The sequence below is a fragment of the Lates calcarifer genome, linkage group LG15 (assembly GCF_001640805.2).
Source record: "Lates calcarifer isolate ASB-BC8 linkage group LG15, TLL_Latcal_v3, whole genome shotgun sequence".
NCBI classification, from domain to species: Eukaryota; Metazoa; Chordata; class Actinopteri; family Centropomidae; genus Lates; species Lates calcarifer.
This window is the reverse complement of record NC_066847.1, coordinates 3,964,771-3,989,049: the sequence shown is the minus strand read 5'-3', so window position 1 is coordinate 3,989,049 and position 24,279 is coordinate 3,964,771. Positions and strand designations below refer to the sequence as shown.

General features: G+C 41.3%; 1 protein-coding gene across 1 annotated transcript in view; it reads right to left on the bottom strand.

Moving 5' to 3' along the window:
* Positions 1 to 24,279, bottom strand: part of LOC108883217 (thrombospondin type-1 domain-containing protein 7A) — a 135,093-nt gene that overhangs the window by 36,616 nt on the left and 74,198 nt on the right. The window contains 7 exon segments of the mRNA XM_051075926.1: positions 196 to 201; positions 853 to 1,031; positions 8,102 to 8,368; positions 9,445 to 9,639; positions 12,086 to 12,189; positions 12,805 to 12,940; positions 14,056 to 14,171. Of these exon segments, the coding sequence (XP_050931883.1) occupies positions 196 to 201; positions 853 to 1,031; positions 8,102 to 8,368; positions 9,445 to 9,639; positions 12,086 to 12,189; positions 12,805 to 12,940; positions 14,056 to 14,171 (1,003 nt within the window).

Genomic DNA, 24,279 nt, shown 5'->3' with positions numbered 1-24,279 from the left:
ATTATTTCTGCCCCCAGAGCAGCTCTGCCTCTGAGAACTGTCTGTATAAATAAAACTCCCATCTGCCATAGTACCTTGTTTACTTACAGTGAGGATATTGTGATTGTGTACATCTATCTGTAGGTGACCCACTGACATCAGTGACACATAACATCTGTGACTACATTACAAATAGCCGAGAAAAGCAGATCTTACCTGGGCCTGTAGCAATGAGTCATATCCAGCGAGCATTGGGGTGGATTAAAAGGAGACAGATGGATTAATGAGCACATGCCAACTGTTCATATAGTGCAAAACCTATGATTAATGCAACATTCAAGAGGACATAATCAGAAAAGCCTCTGGCATAAATACCTGTGTAAACTTAGCAGATACAGATAGGCACACATACACACACACACACACTGCCAGGCATAGTTCAACACAACCCTAATCTGCATCTGCTGATACTCATAGGCCTGGAAAGCATTTCATTTCTGCAAATCATGGAAACCTTACGGAATCAACTGGCACACGTTGGGGCATTAATATGGTGGACGGGATCCATTTATAGCACTCTTTGCTTTTTGTACTGTCGCTGCTCAGCAAAAAACCAGAGCAGCAATAATGAGGGGAAGGTAAAGGAAGGCTCTGCAGACTAAAGCAAATTATTCTTTTTATTCATTAATAATTAATTCCTTTCTCTCTCTCTCCTGTGTTGGATATGTATATGTATTACACTTGTAATAAGTATAAATATACTGTTGCACAGTTCATAAATATTCAAGGTGTGCAGAAAACCAGCTGCAGGTTTTATCTCAATCTCCTGCTCACGCTTCAATACCAAGCTCCAGAAAGCTTCCGAGTCTTTACCTGGTTGATGTGGTCCAGTTTGGGACAAGGCCGGCCACCGTTGTAAGGTTTCTCTCTGAGCCATTTGGAGCGAACTTTGACCCCGCTGCCGCAGGACTTGCTGCAGCGTGACCAGTTGGACCATTCACTTAGTTTACAGTCTGAAGGACAGGGGATGATGCACGCCTCCTCAATATAACCTGAAAGGAGGACAAACAACTCAGGATGTTGTGCAGAAATCTTTATGATGGTGACTCTGGTTTTTGGCTTTTCACCTGTAAACTGAACAGAATGATGATTTGAGAGCTTTTACAGGAAACACTGAAAGACAAAATGATGACACTTTTCAGGGTACTTGAATTACCAATTATTTCAGGAGGAAAAAGCATTCACCTTTTTTCTCTGCATGCTACCCACAGGATTTCAGCCTCACAGGTTGAGAGTAACCGCATTAGAGCCTGAGCTGGTTCTTGAATCCCCTGGAAGAACCCTGTTTTCTTTATCTTTTATGAACCTCCATTTGTCCTAATTCCCAAAGCTCAGGTTTTTTTTCCTTTTCAATCAAACAAACGACCACTAAAGTTCAAGAACTCTTTAAATGCTGGACGGGGAAAATGCCCAGCTGTAAGAGTGCACAGCAAAACTATTAACCGATACTTCACAAACCAATCTAAATGCACTTATTGATTTTCGGCCCAGTGGAATGGAAACAGGGCCCACAGTCAAAGGCCCAATTTTATGGTCTGTTATATAAAAGTCAAAAAATCTAGCAAAGCAGTGGTTGAGTCTGGCGGCAAGCTTCATTATTTCAATCTATTTTTCCGCAGCTTACAGGGTCATGACACAGTCAACAGGGGTGATTTTAACCATCTCACTCTGCTTGTTACTTGTGTTTTTTTGGATCTTTCTCCCTCTCTGGGCAGTGATTTCCTCTGTTTTTGCCAGTGCATGCAGGTCAAATGTGTTGAAAGAGATTATTCTTCTGAACATTTTTCCAAATTTTTTTTCACTTGCTGAAACAGAGAAAGAGAGAGAGAGAGATCAGAACCTGATACAGTTTTTAGGCTTATGTAACAGCTCTGGCCTGTAAATCAGTTTAGCCTTTGATTAAGAAAATCGATGAGGTGAATGAGCCGGGAAAGTGGAGTGTCACACTGGGTGCCTAACCACTTCCTCTTCCTGATGTGGGCTCTCTTCAGACTGCTTTGCATTTTACTCAGAGACATGTGGTGCTACATTGACTGATGGGCTTGCTGAAAACACACTTCCCACGATTTTAGCGGAATCCCACATAAGCTAGTCAGACGTTACAAATCAATGTTTGTCAGTGTATATGTGAGTATTTTTCTCACTTTTTTTAAACTGGGAAAAGTCTTGCTGAGCACGTATGTTTCTCTGTAGCACCATCATGCCTCACACTGACATACAGAGCTGTCAGGTACAACAACAGGTATACAGTGCTGGCCACTGAGCTCTGTCTGAGCAAATGGAGGATGACTAGAGGAGAAAGTGGCAGTCATTTGTATTCTTCGTTCACAGCTCCTAAGTTTGTCCTATAACCGATTTGAACAAGTGATGTCTCAGTTTCAAAGCCTTGTGGGGCCATGTTCAGACCCAAAATAGCACTGCAATAAAATAAATAAATAACCCTTGCAGCTGTGACAATCACTTTATGCTTGATGACTGCAACAGCAGATTTAAGGCATTTGCTGCAAAGTAATCCATCCAGAATGTGCACTTAGTCGATGACCAAGCTGGTCAAAAGTTGCAAAAAAAAGTTGAACTTTGACATTTTTTCAGATGATTTAATCTAGTCTTTTTCTTTCCCCCGCTGTGGTCTAAGAGAATGTTTACTTGTTGTAAGGTCAGCGTCTCTTTCAACCAGTTCCAGCCTTTGGTTTGGTAGGTGGACTGATGACTTTGGCTCCATAATTAGGAAGTGACTGTAAAGCATGTGAGAAAAAGGCGAGTGTTTGTTAATTCAAACTGAGAACTGGGCGTTCATTCTTCTCCAGCCACAAACATCATAAATGTTGGTTTGAATATTGTCTTATCAGCTGTTTGTCAATCTGGTGACCAAAACCAAACAAACCTGAGTTTTCTTAAAATTAAAGTAATGTCACAGTCCTACGAGTTGTGTCATTTTACTTTTCTGTTGCCCTCTTTCTGACATCTACAGTCGACTGCTCCCAAAAGTGGTAGCATCCTGCTCAAAGACGACTTAGCTAGATGGAAAGTTGGAGCTTAAACACTGGTTTTCAGCTTGGCTCGGCTGAAGTAGACATTTGAAGGGTGATCTTGTTGCCCACTCCACTGGCCCAAAACTAAGCAGTAAGATGCATTAAAGCTAATATGATTAGAAAATAAAAAAGTCTGTTTAATCCAGTCAAGGCTAGAGTCCTGGCAGCACTTTGGCACCAACTAAATACGCAGTGACATCCATACAGATGCATACACACACACACACACGCACACTTCTGACTGACCTCCTTACACTCTGGAGCCCCTTAGTCCAGATCAGCATCTACATCAACACCTTGCTGAGTTCAGCATAGGTTTTGAAATAAGCTTCATCACCTCTGACCTCCCACTGTAGCGCCTACAGTCGAGTCCAGTCATTCTAAATCACTGAAGCTGTCACTTGAATTTCACTCTGTGCAAAAGCTTCAGCACCACAGCCTGCAGTTCACTTGCAGTTCAACTGACATAAACTTGTTAGGTGTCTTGCCAGGCTCTCAGTGAGGCTTTTGGACTGAGTCCAGGTAGGAGATCACTCCTGTTGCCTTTAGAAGTCAACTTGCAGCCTGGCACAAGCTCCTGCTGCACTTCCCAAAGCAGTTGTCACCGCTGTGGGAAGCTCTCCTAACTGCTGCCCCTCTTCACCTGAAATGTTAACAATTTCACTGCCCAGCCAGCTCTTGAACATCTCAGTGATAAATGGGATTTGTGTTGAAACGCCTCTAGTAAACAAGCTATGCAGTAACGACCAAAATCAATCAACGTTTTGTTCAAAACATAATTTTGCAAACATTGTATTAAAGTAATTAGGCATAAGATACCTTGTTTAAACAGATGATGTGTTAAATTAATCTTCACTATTATTAATAACATGATAAAAACACAGCTTTGTGCATTCTTCCTTATTTTCTCTTTACACATGCAAAAACCCACTGGTATTTCTAGCACGTTGGGTCAATGTCTAAACTTGAAGGGGATAAATTGATGCAGAAGGAGAAGACAACCACTTAATGTGGCAAATACAACAAATGCAAAAGATTGATCACCTGCACAGTAATCCATTTGCTAAATTCCCTGAAGCTCCATAACTTCTTAGAATCCTTGGCATTCCTCCCAGAAACTTTCTTAACTCATATTCCAGATTTTTCAGCTCTGTAGAGGCTGTTTTGACGATAAGGCACAGCTGGATTAAGGACTGGATGGGACCCAATGTGTTTAGAACACTAATATGCATTTATTATTATATATAATATCTATACCATTTAAATGTTTGTGTTTTGGCTGTTAACATTCATGCTTTAGGTGGGACCAGTTTAAATGAAACGGTGAGAAGTACAGTACGCCAGAGGAAATGCACATGAGGTTATACACTACTGAGCTGATGTTTATTCCCACAGCAGTTAACAATGTCACTTTTTCAAATATTTTTACTTTCTTTTTGCACCACTACAGGCCCACTGGGGTGCTGGGCACTTGGATGCACTCCCTGATTACACATCCAGGCACCATTTGGGCTGAGTCAAAAAATCCGGCTGAGTCACCGTAGTGTCAGCCTCTGAAACTAAATTACACCCACTCGATGGGTGGTTGGCCCGAGAGGCTTTATATGAACCTTTTGGCTCCAGGGCTCCGACATTAGTGCCTGATTTTTGACTGTTACACCCCCCTGCACAATCATCTCCATGGCAATGGAGACAGCCTAATCCCTGGGAACTGGGAGAATAACTGGAGGCTCTCTGCTCAAACCTGAGCAGAGAGCCTCCAGGAAAAAGGCCACGGGGACCTTTGCATGTACATGACTAACCTTATCAGACACCGACCTTCGTCCTCAAACCTTGGCAGAACACTGCTGACATGTCGTAACACTCAAAACAGAATACACTCGATGATACGACACACACTCTCGTGTCTTTCTCTTGTTATTACAAATGTGGGTCGTCACACACGAAGCAATCTGTTCTCTGCAGTTCTGCTCAGGTTCACAGGTCCTCAGCAAGATGTCTGGCTTTAAGCTTTAGCATTTATGGCTTCCCACAGTGACTGCATTCCCTCCTTTACCACATGCTGCAGAGACCAGGCCAAGTCTCCCTGAGCCGTCCTGTAATATTAAGTCACAGTAAAGGTCAAAGCATAATGGGTCACTTACAGTCATGAATATAGGAAATGTATGAGTAATGTCAAATATATAGGATGTCACAGGGGACTTATTACAAGATTTACTGTGACTGCACTGTGGCCTTTGGCACAATACAGTGATATTTAACAGGCATTTAAATGTTTTGATGCGTTTTTACATTTTTTGTTGAGTAGTAACATTTTGTTAAGCGGTTACACAGTATTATCAGTATAAGTAGTTTTTCTTCTAAATTGTTTTGTTTTGACTATCTGCACTGTGTATTTTCCTCTTGTGGGACAATAAAGATCTGAACTGAACTGTTTTACTGGTAGTTATGTGTTTTGTCGAGTGCAGTTCACTAGTATACTTTGATACTAGGGGTGTAATAATTCTGTAGCCAAGACCAAAACTACAATACAAATGTCCACAATCTTATATTGCGATAGAGGAAGACAGAACCCTGAAGAAGCGTTACACCCTTATGTAATATACGTGCAGAGACATCATTGTAGCCTTCATTTAATATTTTTGGCAAGATGAGATTGAAAACTCTGCTGGTACAAAATTAGACTCACACCATTTTGGCAGACCAACAGGATTTCAGTCACTGTCTTGAGCTACTGTAAGTCTGTTGCTCGATCTTGAGTCTCGACCCCCACTGTCTCAGTTGTGACTTTGCCTTGATTATATTCAACATGACAACTCGCTAATTAGATCATCTTGTGGCTCACTGCAATTATTGCTGGGAATTAATAGAATCAGGAATTTGGCATTTGGATATTAGTCGCTTCTTGTGATGCTGAACATTAAATAAATGTATAAATTAAATGTAGTCAAGCTTAACTTTGACCATTTAGATAAAAAAAATACATAACATACAAACTTCCAAAATCCTTTTTTAATGCATTGTTCTCTGATTTTCGTGATCCTCAAATTGCTGCAACTGCGTTAACTTGGAGTGGCACTCAAGAACATTCAGGGTTATCTCTCTTTATAATACTCGCTCCCTCAAAAAGGAATGAGGCAATCTGAAGAGTGAGCTACACCACAAAGCTTAGATCAGCGTGCACTTTTAATGATAATCCCCTTTTTTCTGTTGATGTCTGTGGAATACAGAGATAACAGTGGCACAGTTTGCCTGATCGACATCATAGCCGAGGGCATTGTGTCAGCTGCAGAGTTGTGGAAGGACCACGTCTCCTCCTTTATCGAGATTAAAAGTGATGATGGCTGCAGTGGAGAGAATGGCACAGAAAGTGAAGGAGGGAGTGGCAGAGAGAACGAGGGAAGAGCGACTGAATGACGAGGAATAAAAGAGAGATTTAACGATATCTTTGAGATTCACATGTACTAACGCCAAGCCTCATGACTGTGTTTTTGTTTTTGTGTGCACCTCAAGGAACATTTTTTTTTTCTAAGCTCAATGATGCTTGAAGATGAATGCATGGATGCACACACACTCACATACATACATAACACTCACAAACATTCACATAGGTGTAAAAATACACAGAAACTGACAAACACACACACAAACACACACAAACACCATCTTTACGATGCGCACTTGTCACACCCACACTCAGATTAACTGACGCATATCTGAATCTGTGACTCACACAAGGAGACTAAAACCATGTTTATATATGCACAACACTGATGTATTCATTTGAACATCTCCCGCATTCTATTTCACAGCAATTTCACAACGAGTTTCTGAGCCCAGATTCTTTGCTTGAAGTATTTTGGATCTAAGATAAGACCTTACAACGAGGAGACAAATGATTCTGACAGGAGTGTGCCGGAAAAAGGCCTCCTTATGTGGAATCTCTGGCATTCAAAATGAGTCGCTAGCCTCCATGGGAGGGGCTCTCGTACATGCACAAACAAAATCCTTCTCCTCAGATGAATATTTAGCAGAACAAAAAGTTTTTCTTGCATCTGCAGCAATACCCATGTGCTACAGTATATTTCTCACCTGAAACTGAGAAGTCAAGGCTGGTGAGGGAAAAGAATCTGATCTAGCTGCATAATGTGCTACACCCAAGACTTTCTGTCTGCTTCCATCTTCACGGGTTACAGGCCAGTCTCAAAAGGTCAGTTCAACCAAATTATGAAAAAACATATTCTCTCACTGACCTAGTGTTAGCCATACAAATAGTTTTGGTCTTATTTGTCTAGGTCATTCGACAGCAACATCTCTCTCTCACACAGTATCTCTAGGTCTGGATAATCCATATAACACTCAGTCAATAGTTTAGACAGGGACAATTTCTTCCAATGAAAAATATTTTAATGACTTCTAAAATACTGTCTTTAAGTCTGTTCTGCTAAGTGAGGTGGTGCTGAAACCGCCATTTTGACTCTCTGGACCCCCTAATTTTATCACACCATTATGTCCAATATATTAATTTCTTCATATGTGCTGCTGCCTGCCTTTTAAAAGAACAACAACAAATCTATGTGCTGTGTGGATTCTTTTCAGCAGAATACATTCTACAGCTTCCCAAAGATCGAGTGGAATTCATGAGTTCATGTTGCCCAAGCCGTGGGCAAACTACTCTGAAATTTTTAGTAAGATGTCAGAGTCATTTCTGCAGCAGTAGGTTAAATCCCTGAGCAAAGAGAGGGTGTTAAAGTCCAGTTTTAAGCAAAAAATTTATACCTTAAACCATTTGTAAAACTGATGGAATTCTCCAAATACAGAGTGTAAGAATGTTTTATGTATGTTTATTTTTGTGTTTAATTTTCCAATGCTGTGAACACCACAAACAAAAATCATTTACCTCCATGGTACTGGAATGGCAGCTCAGGTGGATGTGTCAAAACTTTGTATTGTATTATATTAGATTATATTGGATATTTCTGACAAAGCAGCAAACTGTGTGAAACCCACACTCATGGATATGTACTCACCATGACTGTTGCAGCGTGAGGTCTCTACCAGCCTGTTGTCCTGGTCGTAACACACCATGGCCTGATAGCGGTAGCCCTGTCCACATTCCTTGATGTCTCCCTGGACCTTCATTCCCAGGATGCTCTCCACTCTGCCTCCCTCAGGCAGGATGCAGTCTGACCAGTTGCCCACCGGCTGGGCGTTGTACTTGTCACAGGGGCAGTACTGGGTCTCACTCAGGGGATACATTTGCGTGTTCTTGCACTTGTCCTTTTTCTTGCTCCTCCCTGAGGAGTGGAAAGGAACAGAGATGAGCCAAGCTGCCTTAGGAGTGGTGACTCCACATGTCTGCTGGTGTTGGTGGATTTCTGTTTCCGTTAGTCTCATCCTGACGTGCTGAGGCTACTTTCAAGCCCTTGTTTGAAACAGTGTACTCTCTGACAGCAACAGCAGCTCCTGACGATACTACACTGGCAAAATGGATTCATGCAGAGTGATCTTTTACTGAAACAGCTTGACATTTTTTATCCTCAGACATGTCAGGCATCACTGATCAATGCACAGAAACTTTCTTCTTGTGGCATTAGGAGTTGTTTCCCATACAAATGAGATGTGGTATCTGTACCTGTTACTCCACTTTTACCTATCCACTAAAAGGAAACTAAATTTGTGTTGTCTTGGCGTTGCTTTGGATTGAGCTATGGTTACTAAGCCTAATAATGGTAAAAGTATCTGTGAGGGACTGGCCAACATCTGACATAGTGCTGATAACTTTTCCCAAAATGTAGCTGTAGGATTCTGGATAAAACTAAAAAATCCATGCCCTCTCCTATCTGATTTAAACCTAAGAACAATTAAACCACCTCTTCAAGGAGTGTTTGTATGCATTACATGACCTCTTTGCTCTATTACACTTAGGTGAATGGGTCAAAAGATGCACAATCGTTCACATCAGGGGAAAATAAAAGCCATTCAAATCCATTTTCTCACAGTTTAAAGTTGACTTTTCACCCCAGAGGAACGTCTTGTGGAGGTGCATTAACGCGTTTGTCATTTTGCTTTTATGGCTGTGATGCACAGGGCAGCTCTCTGGGGACACTCTGATGGATAACAAAGGCTGAGGAGTTATTTCAGATTTGTTGCTTTAATCCCACTGGAGCATTTAGCTGGCAAGAACTATCTGAACAGATTTATGACCTTGAGTTTCACTTTACTGCGAGGCTCTTGGAGTGTTGCCCACCGACATTACTCGCCCAAACTGCCTTGTACCTCATCAACACTTAAACTACAGTGCAAATAAGCTTGTCTGAAAGAGTTCACACCAACAGCCCATTGTATGTGCTGCGCCACTCTCTGTTCTCACCTATCAATGCTCTCTTTCTGGTGCGGACCCCCACACAGTCAGCTGTGCAGGACGAGAACTTGGACCAGTTGGTCAGCTGGCAGTCATCCTGGCAGGGGAGCTGACAGCGCTGAGTGATGGCAGGCATGGCCTTGGCGAATTTCAGACACTCACTGATGTCGGCCTGTGTCCCGTCCAGCTGGCGACAGGACACAGCTGGAAGAATCAAAAGGAAGTTGTGTCAAAAAGGTTCCATTAGAACATGTAGGCCATTACATAGTTCAGTGTTTGATTGTTTTTAGCAGAATGATTGATAATCATAGCAGGAAATGAAAAGTACAAGACAAAGATGTATGGTAAAAAAAAGGAGGAAATGAGTGAACTGCAGCAGTGGAAAATACATTTACTCAAGTTCTGGACATAGTGTGAATACAGCTTTGAGGTACTTGTATAATTCATCCATCCATCAGCTACACTTAGGACATGCTAGGGTTCAAATCCACAACCTTCTTGCTGTGAGGCAACAGTGCGAACCACTGCACCACCATGCCGCCCAAAACAGTTCAGAAGAATGTATTGAACTTTTGAAGACTGAGACCGCTTTCATTTTCATCTGATAAATATGCTATAAAGCCTAAGTCAGCAGCCAGTTAGCTAAGGTCAGGAGGTGTGAAAGTTACTAATTTAATAGTCCAGCACACATCGCACCATAAAATCACAAACTGGAAGATATACCCTGTTAATTAGAGAGATTTAGAGGTGCTAGTGGGTGGATTTTGGCACCTTTGGACAGAACAAGGCTAGCTGTTTCCACCTGCTTTAAGTCATTATGCTAAGCTAAGCTAATCAGCTGTAGTTTAATTGTTTATTTAACAGACAGAATTATCTAACAATTCCTTATTTGGTACAGTTTTGATTATTTTAGTATTTTTTCATTGTAACTGAGTATTTTCATATCATGGTGTTGCTACTTTCAAAGGGACACTATTTCAATATTGCACTTCCATAAATCAAGTGATGGCACTTGAGTTGTTTTCTCAGAGTAGATGAAGCCCCTCCAGAGCCACACAAGACATCATACAACTGTTTTCATAGGCTTAGAGGTGCTCCCTGTGACTAATAAAATTACTTTGATATGTAAAATCAGTGGATTGCCCCTTTATGTGAGCAACCCCAACACTTCTTCCCCTGCTGGTGAGCTACATAACATCAAATATAGATTTAAAGAGGGGAACAAAAGAGTTAATGAAAAATAGATCAGAACTGTGCTACTCAGATTAGATCTCATGAGGGGCTAAATAACTATTATGAGCACAGCAGATACAAATGAACTTGGTTTGAGGCCCACAAGTCAGTTCGTCTTGGCTTGCGTCATCCCATTCTTTGTTCTTTCAATAAAGGGTATTACTTGTGTCGCTGCAATATTTCATTTTCTTGTGATGCAGACGTTCTGCAGGGCTGTACCTTCATAGAGAAATCAATCTCTAAGCACATTTTTGCTGAACCCCCCTGGGCACTGCTATTGGTTTGGAAAGCCTCCGTCTGATGGTGTGTGAGGTCAGGTCTTATCTTGAATGTGTGTTCATATGTGTGTGTGCAAGGGAGAGAGAGAATAACACATGCTCCCAATTGTTCTGTGTGTTTAATAGTTCCAGTACAAAGCTTTCTTTTTCCTCTGAGGAAAGCCTCTACCCAGGTAAGCAACACAGCACACTGTCAGAAAACACAGAGCAGGAAAGACAGTGTGTCTCATTTTGTTTAAGTCAATGACGAGATGATTTCTGTCGTTTACAACTGTCAGAGGTGTGAAAACAAGTGCAGGAGGGCCTGAACATCAGGTGTCACATGGTATCAAATCAGTGAAAAGCTGCACAAAATCTGGACCTGTGCAGTGAGTAGTAAGTGGACCTTAAAGCATTCTCATGAATAAACTGATTCTTCCGTCCATTAATGTAAGCTAGTGAAGAAGAAAGAGAAATATAAGCACTAATAATGGCGTTCTATAGGAGCTGGAACATAATGAAATTGATCATTCTGCGTGACTCCCTGAAATTGGATTTTTATGAAAGCCTCCCAGGACTACATGGTACATCCATCCTCTATAAAAAGGCAGGAGGAAATATGCTTTTAAAGAGGCAGAGCCACAACTCCTCTTAAAACACTTGTCACTTATGCGTGAAGCCCACATGAACAGGAGGTTGAGCTGTCGTACTGTATGCTGTAGGCAAGGTGCAGCATCTTCTCCCAATTTTCAACAAGAGACATTCGATTAAAATTGCATGACAAGAGCCCGAGGTGGAAAAAAGCCAGCAGTGAAACAACCCAAACTGTCAAACAAGTCTCTGGAGGCACCGTGATGAGCTGTGAACACATTTCCTTCCCCAAACTTAGCAGGATTACAAAAAATTAAAATAAAACAAAAATAGCCAGAAAAAAGTCTATTGTTGATGAGCTTCACTTTGTGTTGCTTCTTGTAAGTGGGAGGATTTGATGTGTGCTCTAAGTAAACCGGCCTTTTCTCTAAACCCTGGCACATCCATCTGCTGCCTCATGGCCGAGCTCCAAATGAGCAAAACATTGAATTTACGGTGATGAGGAATGGTTCAATGAAGATGCAGAGGGAAACGGGAGACGAAGAGATGAAAAGATTGCTTTACTATACCTCTTGTCTGAAGTCCTAGTCCACAAGTCTCTTGAGCGCCGGGACTGTCCTGTCTGAGAAACCACGGGACCAGCTGGCACTTCCTCCATTTGTGGGTTTTCCACCTGGAATAAATGAGGACCATACAGCCATATCAATGCACCCACAGTGTTTGATATGACACCAACATCTTGCACAGCAGCATGCAGGTACCTAAGAAAGTCCTGTGACTTTTATTTGTGGTTTGAATAGTATTTGATAAGACATGACTGGAACAAGCAGAGAAATAAATAAGAGATAAAATAATGCAGTTGTTTGTTGTAGAACAGCCTCCCTTTCTAATCAGGCAAAGAAAAGTCAACTTGGGAAGGTTTTTATGGAACATTTGACTAGTTCACCTCATGGTTATTACTTTAGCAGCATTCTTGACATTACTCAGTACCCTTCAATTACAATTATGACATTCAAAAGTGGCCTCACACCCAGTAATGAGAACTTCATCCTAAACTATGAATGCCACAAACAGCCATGTCACAAAGTCACATCTAACAATGGATATCATACTCTGGACCCCTGATGATGCAGCTCTGCAACAGCTTTAGATCATTTGAGGAGGAGAGTGTCTACGCCAAAAACAGCTACTCCATACGCCTTGAGGTCTTCGTAATTTCTCAACCCATTTGTGCTTTGCCAATCCTCGATCTTACATCAGTATTATGGGATTACTTCAGTCCCTTTACCTGAAACCTGGGCAGACTTTGGGGACCTCACAGTCCCTCTCCTCCTCCAGCACCTCCGGACATTCCTGTCCTCCATTTGACGGCAGCTGGATGATAAGACGTTTCCTCGATTGCTTTCTCTTCACTGCATTACCAGCTGTACAGACACAAGAGACAATTATTGAATTAAAATAAGAAATGCCTGCATGGGAAAGTGATGAGAAAAATGTCAAAATGATAAGCTAGGCTGCTCCGTTAATAGTCCTTGAAGAATGGACTTGGAGACTTCTATTGCCAAATCTAACTGACAGTTATCATAGACTACATGCACGTCTGATTATTTGGGACATCAAGCCAACAACGATGATGTAGAAAAATCCCATTAGACCTTGGAATTGACTCAGATTAAATTTATAGTATTTACATGTGTAGAGACGCGCTCAACTAGTTCATTAAGATAAAACGAGCCTCTGGGTAGCCCTGAACCCAGCTTTAAACCTTTGTATGTGGGTGGTGGTGTAATTCTCTGCACAAGGTGAAGATATCAGCTGCATCACATTAAAATGCACAGCCACTGGTACAGCATGCTCCGAGTGAAGAGATTTACGCCGGAGTGTCACACGGAGGGGTCATCAAAATATGGACGATAATGATTTTCGGTCATAAATCAATATAATGCGTTCGCCACTGCTCAACAGCTTGCCTGACAAAGGTGACCTCATCTGAACAATGTTTTTTTTTTTTCACAGCAAGAAAACAACAACAACAACAATGCTGCCATGCACTCGCTTGCCATGGGCAAGTCAGTCTGTCAGCTGCTCTAAAAGAGGTCAGCCCTAAGATTGTCTTACATGCCAAACTGTCAAATTAATTATGTGTAACAAGACGTGAGTGCATGTGCTGTGTGGTACTTAATGTGTCTGGCTCTGTGCACAGAGTCCCACCCCTGTAGTTTTTCTACACAATTAATTTGAACATGCTTGTGTCTATACCTCTAGCCTGCGATAGAGTCATGGCAGGACATGTTTATTGATTATTATTATTATCTATTATCAAATTTAGTTCATAATTGTGACCTGATGCTATGATACTAAATACTGTGGGCATTAAAAACTCTTGGCATAAACAGTATTTTCTAAATTAAGTAATGTAAAACTACAAAGGTCAAGTTGAAAAAGGGGGAATAAAAGACCTCAGAGTTTCATAACCATGGCTCATTTTCCAGTATGACTCAGTATTACTTCACATCAGCTGGGTCTCCTCTCATTGTACCTGTATCACAAGTAACAGGACACAGTGTCCAGTTGCTGAATGGCGTCACAATACAGTCCTTCTTGCAGGGCAGCTGACATGGTCGCACCGTGCTGGGGCGAGGGCCGTCTGGACACCTAGGCAACAAAAACCACACACAGCAGGGCTTTAGAGTAACGCTGCAGGGGGTTGATGCTGGGGTACACATTCACCAAGACACAACAGCGAGAGGTCTGAGGCCAAAAAATGGAATTATGTTGATATACAGCAGTAGATTCCTGCTCAGTGGATTTCTGAGAGACACTCAACCCGCAGAAAATACTGTTACTATGACCCATGGTAAAAACCACCTCAGGTAAGTATCAGACTCAAATCACTGGGTTTTGAACAAAAGCACTGGATACACCTCATCTGCTCTTTGGCCTCAGAATTTCTGCTTGTTTTTAAAACTGGAGTAGGATTTTATTTTATCTTTGTACACTTTCATCATCCAAAATCACAACATAATGTGGCAGGAAGAGCCTGGGAATTCACTCTGTATACCCAAATGAAATCCAAAATGTTTCATATAGGCATATTCTTTTTTAGTACTCTCAGAAAGCAATACTGATAATGCCCTTGCACACAACTGTAAGATGAACATGTAGTCAGAAAAATAAAGCACAAGGGTTTCTGTAAGACTCATAAAAATATATGGTCAAGGATCTTTTATTAATGCGTTTCACTCAGCACTTCATCAGGCTTATGAAAAAGCACTTTTTCATTGTAAAAGATCATTGAACATACCGTATATTTTTATGGCCTGAGTGTGCAGTCACTTCTGCAAAAGCTTATGGTTTATTTTTTTCTGGCAACAAGATAACACTGGAACGGTCTCCCAGACCAAAGTGACTGAGCACTCTGTCTGCACAAGGTTGAACTTTTCAAGGAATTTTGCTCTCTTGTACTTATGGTATCTGTTGGTATAGTATTATACTGTGATCAAGTGGGTTGGTAAAAAAAAAAAAGCACATATCACATGCAAGACCTGCTTTTCTATGATACTAATGGTGCGTTTGAATTGGAATTTTCAAGTTCCCAACTTGAAAAGTCGGAAGAACCTCACCATCCCTGACCTCAAAATCCAAGATGGCTGTCTCGCACATCATCAGTAGTGAAAGCTGTAGGAATATTCTATTTATTTGCACTTCTGTCTTATTTGTGACACAGTCACTACTTAGCAAACCCAACTTCCAACGTGCTGTCCTGGAACCCAGTCACTCCCAATTCTAACTTTCAAGGTAAATGTAATACAGCATGAAATTATACTGTTGTGTTTTCTGGTTACTGAGGATCAAAATGTTCAGGGCGTTGTTTAGACCTCTGAACAAGCACATTTGTTCGTGCACTTAAACCTGAAATATGTATAGTTTATCCAAATTGTAAGACAGGTGACTGCTAGATATATAAACCATACACTCAAGCTTTAATAAACATCTCGACAGAGGTTCAGCACACCAACCATCTGGGCATTGCTTGAATACAGAATGCAATTATTCTAGGCACAATCTAGGGCAATAAAAACTGATGAAAACCTTCGTAATCACATCCAGTTCATGACTGATATATGCCATCTGGCTGACAGCACTTGAGAGATAAAAAAAAAAAGAGATGCATTTTTCCCCCAACAGAGCACTGTAGACATTACAGGAAATGTTAAGCAGGTCTATATGAGGATGCTTCACGTTAATTTCTCTCTGGTGAGGAAACTGTAATACAGAGCTCCTTAAGGCTAAAGCCAGCAGACCAGTCTAGGGACAGAAACCCCCTTGTTTTAACTGGATTCTGCTATCAGCAAGTGATAATCCTTTTGACGGCACAGAATACAGGGTCAAGCTGAGGTTTTTTGAACAAGGGTTATAGTTAATCTTCAGTCACTTAAGCACCTACGGTCCCCTGTGCATACCACTGGACCAAGATAAATAGGTCGAGATAGACCTGCTGGAAGACATCTTGTAATCTGATCTCTGTTGCACTGCGTCCCCAGTCTTGCAGTTGGATGTTGCCGCTCTGTTTCCTCATCCTATGGCTGACACGACGATCATCTGGGTCAGGTTTAATGTTGCTAAGAATGAGCTTTCTCCTCTGGGCGTTCCATACTCGTTAGCATGGCGTTATCAAGGAAACGATAGGGAGCCTCACAGGCAAAATGTAATAATGTAACAGCAACACAAGGAGAGATTTATTTTTAATACCAATAGACAGAGCTAAATCCCTCTCGAGCGGAACAAATCCTCTGGTGTCTTCATACAAGTGAATGGTCCCCAGGAAAAAAAACAGCTGCTGAATGCAGAAGGGGGAGGGTACATTTACATTTTCTGCATTCAGCTGATGCTCACATCCGTAAAGTGAATGAACAGGTGTCTCGCTCGAGGACACTTAAACAGAACGTAAGAGACCCAACCTATGAACCTGAGAGTGGAGAGCAGGTTCTACACAAGACCCCAGTGCTAAGCAGGATTTTATCAATTTATATATCAACCTACTTTAGAGATACACAACCCCTTTATCAACCTGGCATTGAATGTAGTGTGAAGATAAAAATAAACAGTGCAAAGAAATCTACAAGATCTAAATACAATCCAACACAGAACAGAGAGAAAAGCATTCTGATATATAAGAAATCCAATAAGCAAGAGGCTGATACCAAACCACCAGGAACCGAACTTATTTTAGAAAAACAAAATAAACACCAGTTTTCATTTTTTCATGTGTCACAAGTTCAGTCTTTAACAGCTTCAATCCACAACAGTAAACAAGTAACTTCAGCCTCAAACTATTCTTCTGTGTATTCACCAAAGAGGGAGCAGAGCACAAACAAATCAGATTGTTGGTTATTATTAGGATGTTGAGGAATTTCAAAGTGTTATTGGCTCGTAATAGGATCAAATTAAAATGCAAATGGAACGTTAAAATTTCATATTAAACAAATGTAGTGCAGAATTTCTGAGTCTTGAGTTTGTTATCTAAGAAAGTGATCACTAACATATCACAGCACTGAATCATTATCATGTTTTAAACTTCTCTGTTTTGCTTGTTTTCAAACACAGCATGACTTATTTATGCTTCTAAAAGGCATACAAATGTTACATTTCTTATTTATCGGTTCTCAATTCCTTGAAAATTCGTCTCAGACATACAAACATCTCTCTGTGTCATGAGGGATCAGATCAACTGGTGGAGTGCTATGAGATGCTGTTACTCTAGGAGCTGTTTGGCAAAGAGGGGATTAAACCTTTGACCTTGTTATACTCCCAGTGCTACTCAAAAATGTTAAGTGTCTGAGGACGAGCTACAATCTAACACTCGTGAGATCTCGAAAGGACAAGAGCAATAAAACTACATTCTTATTTAGATAAAACACTGCAGTTTAAAAATACAACTTGACTTTTGCCTTTGATCCAGGCAGAACGCGCTCTGAATACCAAACTAAACCATAGAGGACTCTGAAGTGCAGATTGCTTGCGTTTTCAGTTTTCACCTTTTCAGTGTTCCCTTCCCCGTGTCTACACTCGCACACAAACAAAAGCAAATGTTCTGACGAGACTGTCCTCACCTGAAAAACAACAGCATTGATTTTTGGTTCAAATGCCTCACACAACCTCTGTTTTCCGTTTTGCTGAAATGAAAAAAGTTTCTCCTTGTTTTGACTGAATTATTACTGTTGTCTCTCAGAGGTGAAGGTGAAGGTGCAGAAAGGGTGGAGGGTTGGGCATACAAAGTGTGTGACTGCAACTTGGGAGACCTCTGTTCAACTTGTCTCCTACCACAGGTCTACATAAATTTATTTCCACGCATAAGTACAATCTCTTACTGAAAAAAAAGTGCCTTCAACAAACCAAATCCTGTACTTGGATCACCTGATTTAAAGACACTTGGCGGCAGCTTAAACAGGCTGGAAACACAACACTGGCCTATTACCCTTTAAGTCGAAATGGAAAACTTGTTAGCAACAGCTGCTTATTTACACATCCAGCAACATTAGGATTCATTTAGTGAATCCAAGCCGGTATTCACTCCTCTATTGGCTTTCTTTTGGTTTCCGCCAACTCCTGTGGGGAGCGTTTGGCTTTTTTAGCTGCTAAATGCTCCACTATGTCTGTCTGCTTTTTGGGGCTGAGAAGGTAGTCTATGGTGGGTTTTTAGAGCTTTTACACTCACAACAACCTCCTGCTGCGTCTGGAAATGAGGTTGATGGCAGCAGTGAGTGTGTTCCCAAAACAGTAACATTGTGGGCCTGAAAACAAAAGCAATGATCTGAAAGATGCTAAAAAGCTCAGCAGAGCTGAGGGGAACTACAGAGTGGGTGACAATTCTCTGTGGGTCTTTGACTCTGAGAAAACTCTTTTACATGCCCATTGCCATTTGATTCATTGTTCTAAAAATACCAATCAAAGCAGCTAATTGTAGCAGTGGGAGATCAGTTAACAGTCAAGTGAATGGGTTTTTTAAAATGGTCATATGCACTTTGGAAGGCAACAATATCCCATCGGTAGGCGTGTCAGAAAATGTTACAAAAATGACAAACAATGTATTTTGTCATTTCATTTGTAGGACTTGTTGTTTGTGGCTGAACAACTACACAGTCAGGTAACTACAAAAATTCACGAATCCAATTCATGCAACATATAATTTTTTTCTGCAATAGAAAAGACAACAAAATTAAAGTTCTTGTCTGTGTACCTTTTACATTTTACGTCAGCACTTAAGCGCTCAGATTTCTAACTCAAAGTTGGGTTTCAAAAAACCTAGGGGACCATTTCCATTTGAACTACTGTGTTTGTTTCTTTTTAGTAAAGAAACACGCAGGATGTGCAAAACTACACCCTTGTTGTTTTTCCAACAGCTCGAATAAATCATCTGTTGTTTTCTCTCTTGTCTTGATTATTGTAATTCACTGTATTCTTGCTGAAGCCATGAAGCTGTGTCTACGAAATTCTGCTGCACGATTATTAAGGGTTCACAGTGTTCATGTCTAATGCAAATACTGGCTTTCTGTTAACTTTAGGACTGAATTAAAAAAAATTCCAATTACTTCTAAGGTGTTACATGATATATATTTGTGAGCTGCTGGTCCCATATAAGTCCACTTGGCCTCTCATGTTTTGGGAACAAGGGCTCCTTGCTGTGCCAGTCTTAAAGTTCAGGACTTTACTTGCTGGTGTTGTCCCCTTCTCTCTCTGTCTGTGTGGTTTTCCTCTGGGTGCTCCAATTTTCCCCCATAACTCAGAAACATGTGGGGATTGTGAGCTGGAGAATCAAAATTATCCGTAGGTGTAAATATAAAGAGTGACTGCGTCTGCCTATGTGTTAGCCTGGTTACAGACTAGTGAGCTGCATACTGAGATTGGCCCAAGACCCTGAGGAGCCCAAATAAGATCAGTTGGAGGCAAAAAGAATGACCGGGTGGGTGGTCACTCCCTCTAGGCACTTAAGTCTCCATGTCTGACACCTAGGTTTAGATTTGGGCAGATAGGGTGAATGGGGATGAGTGGTTTTTTCTTCATTCACTGTAACAATCCCATGTAGTGCCACATTCATTCCTAATTTTGTTTTATAAAATCCCCTTTGTAACCAACCTGTGTGTTTTAAGTGCTTTACATATAGGGCAATGAGTTGACTCATAGCAGGTTTCCCTGTACAGAGAGAACCATCCCTCTTACTCCCCTTTTAGTCTAATTATAATGTAGCCCCGCTAATGATGGGTATTATCCAAATTTCGATGATTAAAATCCAATTACATTCCAGTTTTCAGGGACAAAAAAAAAACAGGCCATGTTTGTTGGAGGAACACAATACCAGCCAGAATACTTAACAGCACAATGCTTGGCTGGAAGACTCCGTCCGTGGGGGTGTGAAAGCTACTTGTAATATTATCATTTATGCATTTTGTTTTATTATGTATACATTTTGTCGTTCCACTGTTTTCCTCCTTTATTTCTCCTGTTGTCATTTTTGTCTGGAATATTAAATTCTTTTATCTTCGCTTGTCACATTGTTTTTATTGTTTGCTGTGAAGGAAAAATGTTTATTTACAAGGCGCTTGGGGTATTTTATCCTAACTGCACAATTTTCTATCATACATCTTCCTTTTTCTATGTCCTTCCAGTTCACTTGTGCATTCATCACTGTGGAAATGCACTACACTGAAATGAATGAAGCCATCCACTAATGGCATCTGGGTTTAACTGACTCACTGGTTCCAGTCAGTGTCACAATCTCATAATGAACTTTAAATGTCATGATTTGTAGCGAGGCAAAGACACACACAACATGGCACTGGGAGCTTGTCCCAAAGCACGACATTAAGACGAGCAGTCGGGCTAATTCTTATGTTTTGCTTGCTGCTATTAGCGCGTTGAGTAATCTGTTCAGTGAGAGGCTGTTTTCGAAAAAATGAGCAGATGGTTGAGCAGGATGAAGAGAGGAGATTCAAACAGTAGAACTGTCAGTAGTTTTACAGAGTACACACACACACACAAAAACCAAGGTCTGGTGGGAAAAGATAAGGCCTAATTAATTTCATTATCAAAATTACGGACTACAAAACAAGAACATCATTTGTTTAATTTAGCATAAAACAGTTGCAGTTCTTCAAGGACCCTTTCAGTGGTGTCTTTGGCCTCCGCCTTGAGGCCTTTTAGCTATCTATCACAGTCAAAAACAAGGAGTAAACACAGCCTCCATTAGAAAACACGGGAGGGAGATGATTGACTGGGCTTAATACAGCTCCTGTCGAACATCATAACCATGAATCATTCAGTTTCCTTTTTCACAAATTCCACAGCATCAATGTGATTATACAAACACACATTTGGTACCATTCAGCACACAGACTGTCAGAATCAATAAGCAGACGTTGTTGTTTTTTCCTCACACCACAACAGCTTTCTCGATAGGATGATAGCAGCCCAACCCTGAGGCACTGACATATTTGTCTCTGTTGTGTCTCTGGCTTCTATTGGGCTCTGACAGTCAGTGTTTATGTGCGTGTGTGGTGTTTGCGCGCATGTGTATGTGTGACATGCACTCGGTGAGGTTCACTGCCTGAGGCTGCCGGAGGAAGACAGCTCAGATCCATCTGTGAATGAGACAGGGCACATCTGCATATGCAGGGTGCAGGCGGCCATGTTTGTTTGTTCTGTCGAGATCCCATGGGTGCACTGATCAAGAATACCTGCCAGTTGGATTGTGCCAGATGAAGACATGCAGGGCAGGAAAAAAATAAAACAAAAAAACATATCAAGTCACTCCTGAGTGCTGGCTAGGAAATACTGCCTCTATGCAACAGATGGCCATGACACCAGAGCTGCTGCATCTTTATGCTCTTGCTTTGGTCAAGAAATGTAAAAAAAAAACAAAAAACAAGTTCATTTAATCCTGGGGCCTGAGACACATGCCATTAAAGTCTGCCAAGTCTGCTGGGGAAATACAAGGTGTCAAACACTTTCATGAAAAAGGACCATAACATTTTCTCAACTACAGACGGTGACAAATTAAAAGAAAAACCTGAATAAATAAGCGAAGAAACATAATGAGTGCAGGGCACAGGGGATCACTGCATGGCGTGATGAGTATGAAAAATAAGAAATCATATGCTGTGGACTTCCAAATCAACCCAGATGGACACCTATGGGAATCTTTGAAGTGACATGTTGCTCTCCACTGCACCTTCATCAAAACACCCAATGAGGAAATACACTGATCAGCCATGACATTAAACCCACAGACAGGTGAAGTGAATAACATTCATCATCTTGTTACAATCCAATATTCTGCTGGGAAACCTTGTTTTCCTGACATTCATCTGGATGTGACACATTCCACCTAAACATGGCTGCAGATGAAAAATGGGCCTCAGCAGGCCCCAGCTGGACAACACACCCACCACAGCACAAAAACTGCTCCGAGTTGGCTCAAGGAACACAACAAAAAGCCCAAGGTGTTGTCCTGGCCTCCAAAATCCCCCAGATCCCAGTCTGACTGAGCATCTGTGGGAATCAAAAGGATCTGCTGCCAATGTCCCAGCAGACACCACAGGACATCCACAGAGGTCTCATCTCCATGCCCCAACAGGTCAGAGCTGCTTTGGCAGAACGAGGGGAACCTACACAATATCAGGCAGGTGGTTTTAATGTCGTGGCTGATCAGTGTATCCTTTGAAAAAACAAATCTGCTTTATATGTCCTATTAAACTTTGTCAGTTGATCTGCTGATTATTCTCTTGACATCCAAGTCCATGTGGGACAGGGAAGGACGGCATATCCTGAGATTTTCTGTCTGATGATGGATTCTTCTGTCAATCTACAAATCAATGAATCGACCAAGTGTCTCAGCTCTACTCACCCCAAAGTCTGGCTACTGTTCGTCTTTACCAAAGCAGTGTTTTGTTTTGCAGTGTTTATTTTTCTTCTCGTATGTATATATCTTTTTCCTGATGCTCTTCCAGAACAGATGATGTGGCCCTTTTGGAGGTCTTCTGGAGGTTGCTTATTAAAGTGCTGAATGTAAGGCGCAGACAAAGTTAACATCAGCCTCGTCCAAATGTTTTGTGGTTCTGCTGGGTCTGGGACTCATGCCATTGTGGTCTGTCAAATTTACAGGGTTAGACAAAATAAACAATATCAAAGGCTACAGTGTTTATACAACTGCAGTACATTACCACTACAAACACTGCCATTAATGTGTGCCCTATTAAACCAACCAATCCCCCAAATTAAATGACAAAATATCTATGCCCTCTAAGAGGACACATAGAAGTGTTTTGATGCTCCTATTGGCATAATGGCTGCTGGAATCGCTGCCGGAAAATACAACCAATTCATGATGTGACAAAGCTACAGTTAGGCTAACTCAGATTATGGTCTGACTTAATTTTGAAACAGTTTGAAATGGGAGATGAACTGTGGTCTGAGCAGCCGGAGCATCCACCCCGACCTGTGGATTTTATTGCTCCATAACAACAACACCTGACCTCCTCCTTCACTCCTTTTCCTCCACAGCTGCTCGAAGGCTTGTCCCTGGAACGTAAACATGTCATTTTAGGGCACTTGCTGAAATGACTGATGCTGTTGTTCTTCTTGAGAGGACAGTCTCATTAAACTGGATAGCAATAAGATGTATTTTCAAAGCTCATACTGTATATGTCCTGTCAGCTCTTGACTTAATCATCGCACTGTGTCTTCATTGCATGTTAACATTATATTTCCAAAGCTGTTTCTCTCGACATATTGAATAAGCTTTATTTGTTTTTGTTTTGTCTTTAGAGACTGATGCTCATGCATGTTGAGTACAGATGATTCTGTCTCTTCCAGCTCTGTTAATTGTCTCATGTTGCTTTGAAAACTTGCGTATCAAAGAGTTGATTGCCAGGCCTCTTTTATAGCAGACAAATGCAGCTAATTGGCAATCAACCTAATAGGACCCATCTTGGTGGCAGCATTTGTCATTGCAAGTTGAAGAGTCAAAGTCATTTCCCCATGAGGAGTCTGTGTGTGTGTGTGTGTGTGTGTGAGTGTGATAGTTGTGAGCAACAACCAAAACTTTTATGTGTTCAGCTGCAATAAAAGAGCAATGTTCTACACCCAGAGAGGTTCTTTCTGTTGTGGTGCAATGAAAGTCTACATGTTGGCTTACAGCCTGTTACTGGACCCCTGCCAGTGACAGTGGCCTGACGAAAATCCACCTCAGGACTTTGAGCAAATGTCTTTGAAGGGTTGTAACAGTCAGAGCGCCGACAAAAGGATATAATGACACACACTGAGGCATGGCTGAGGCTGTGTACAGGCAGAGTCGGAATAAGAGAAGCTTCTTCAGCACCATGGACAGCACCACTGGTCCATGAAGGCAGGTGAAAAGAAGCCTCATAGTCTTTGGAGAGGCCCCTGTTTGACAGCATATCTGTCATTCTTTGCTCTGCCTCCAGGCAGACGGAAACTGAGGCGGTGATAACATATACACTGTTTCTCTGTGGTCCAAACCATAGAGGACCATTTTGACTTTATTATATTTTGTCTATTAAGCTCCACACTTCCTGTTATTTCTCAGAAATTGCTGCCAAAATCTGATCCAGTTTCTTTGGAAAAATACCCATGAGAACCCAGGATTTTTAGCATGGGTGTGCACCAGTGAGTTCACACACTACAGATTATTGTACACAGTGAAACAAAGACAGAGACAGTAGAGCTGCAGTTATTTCTAACCACA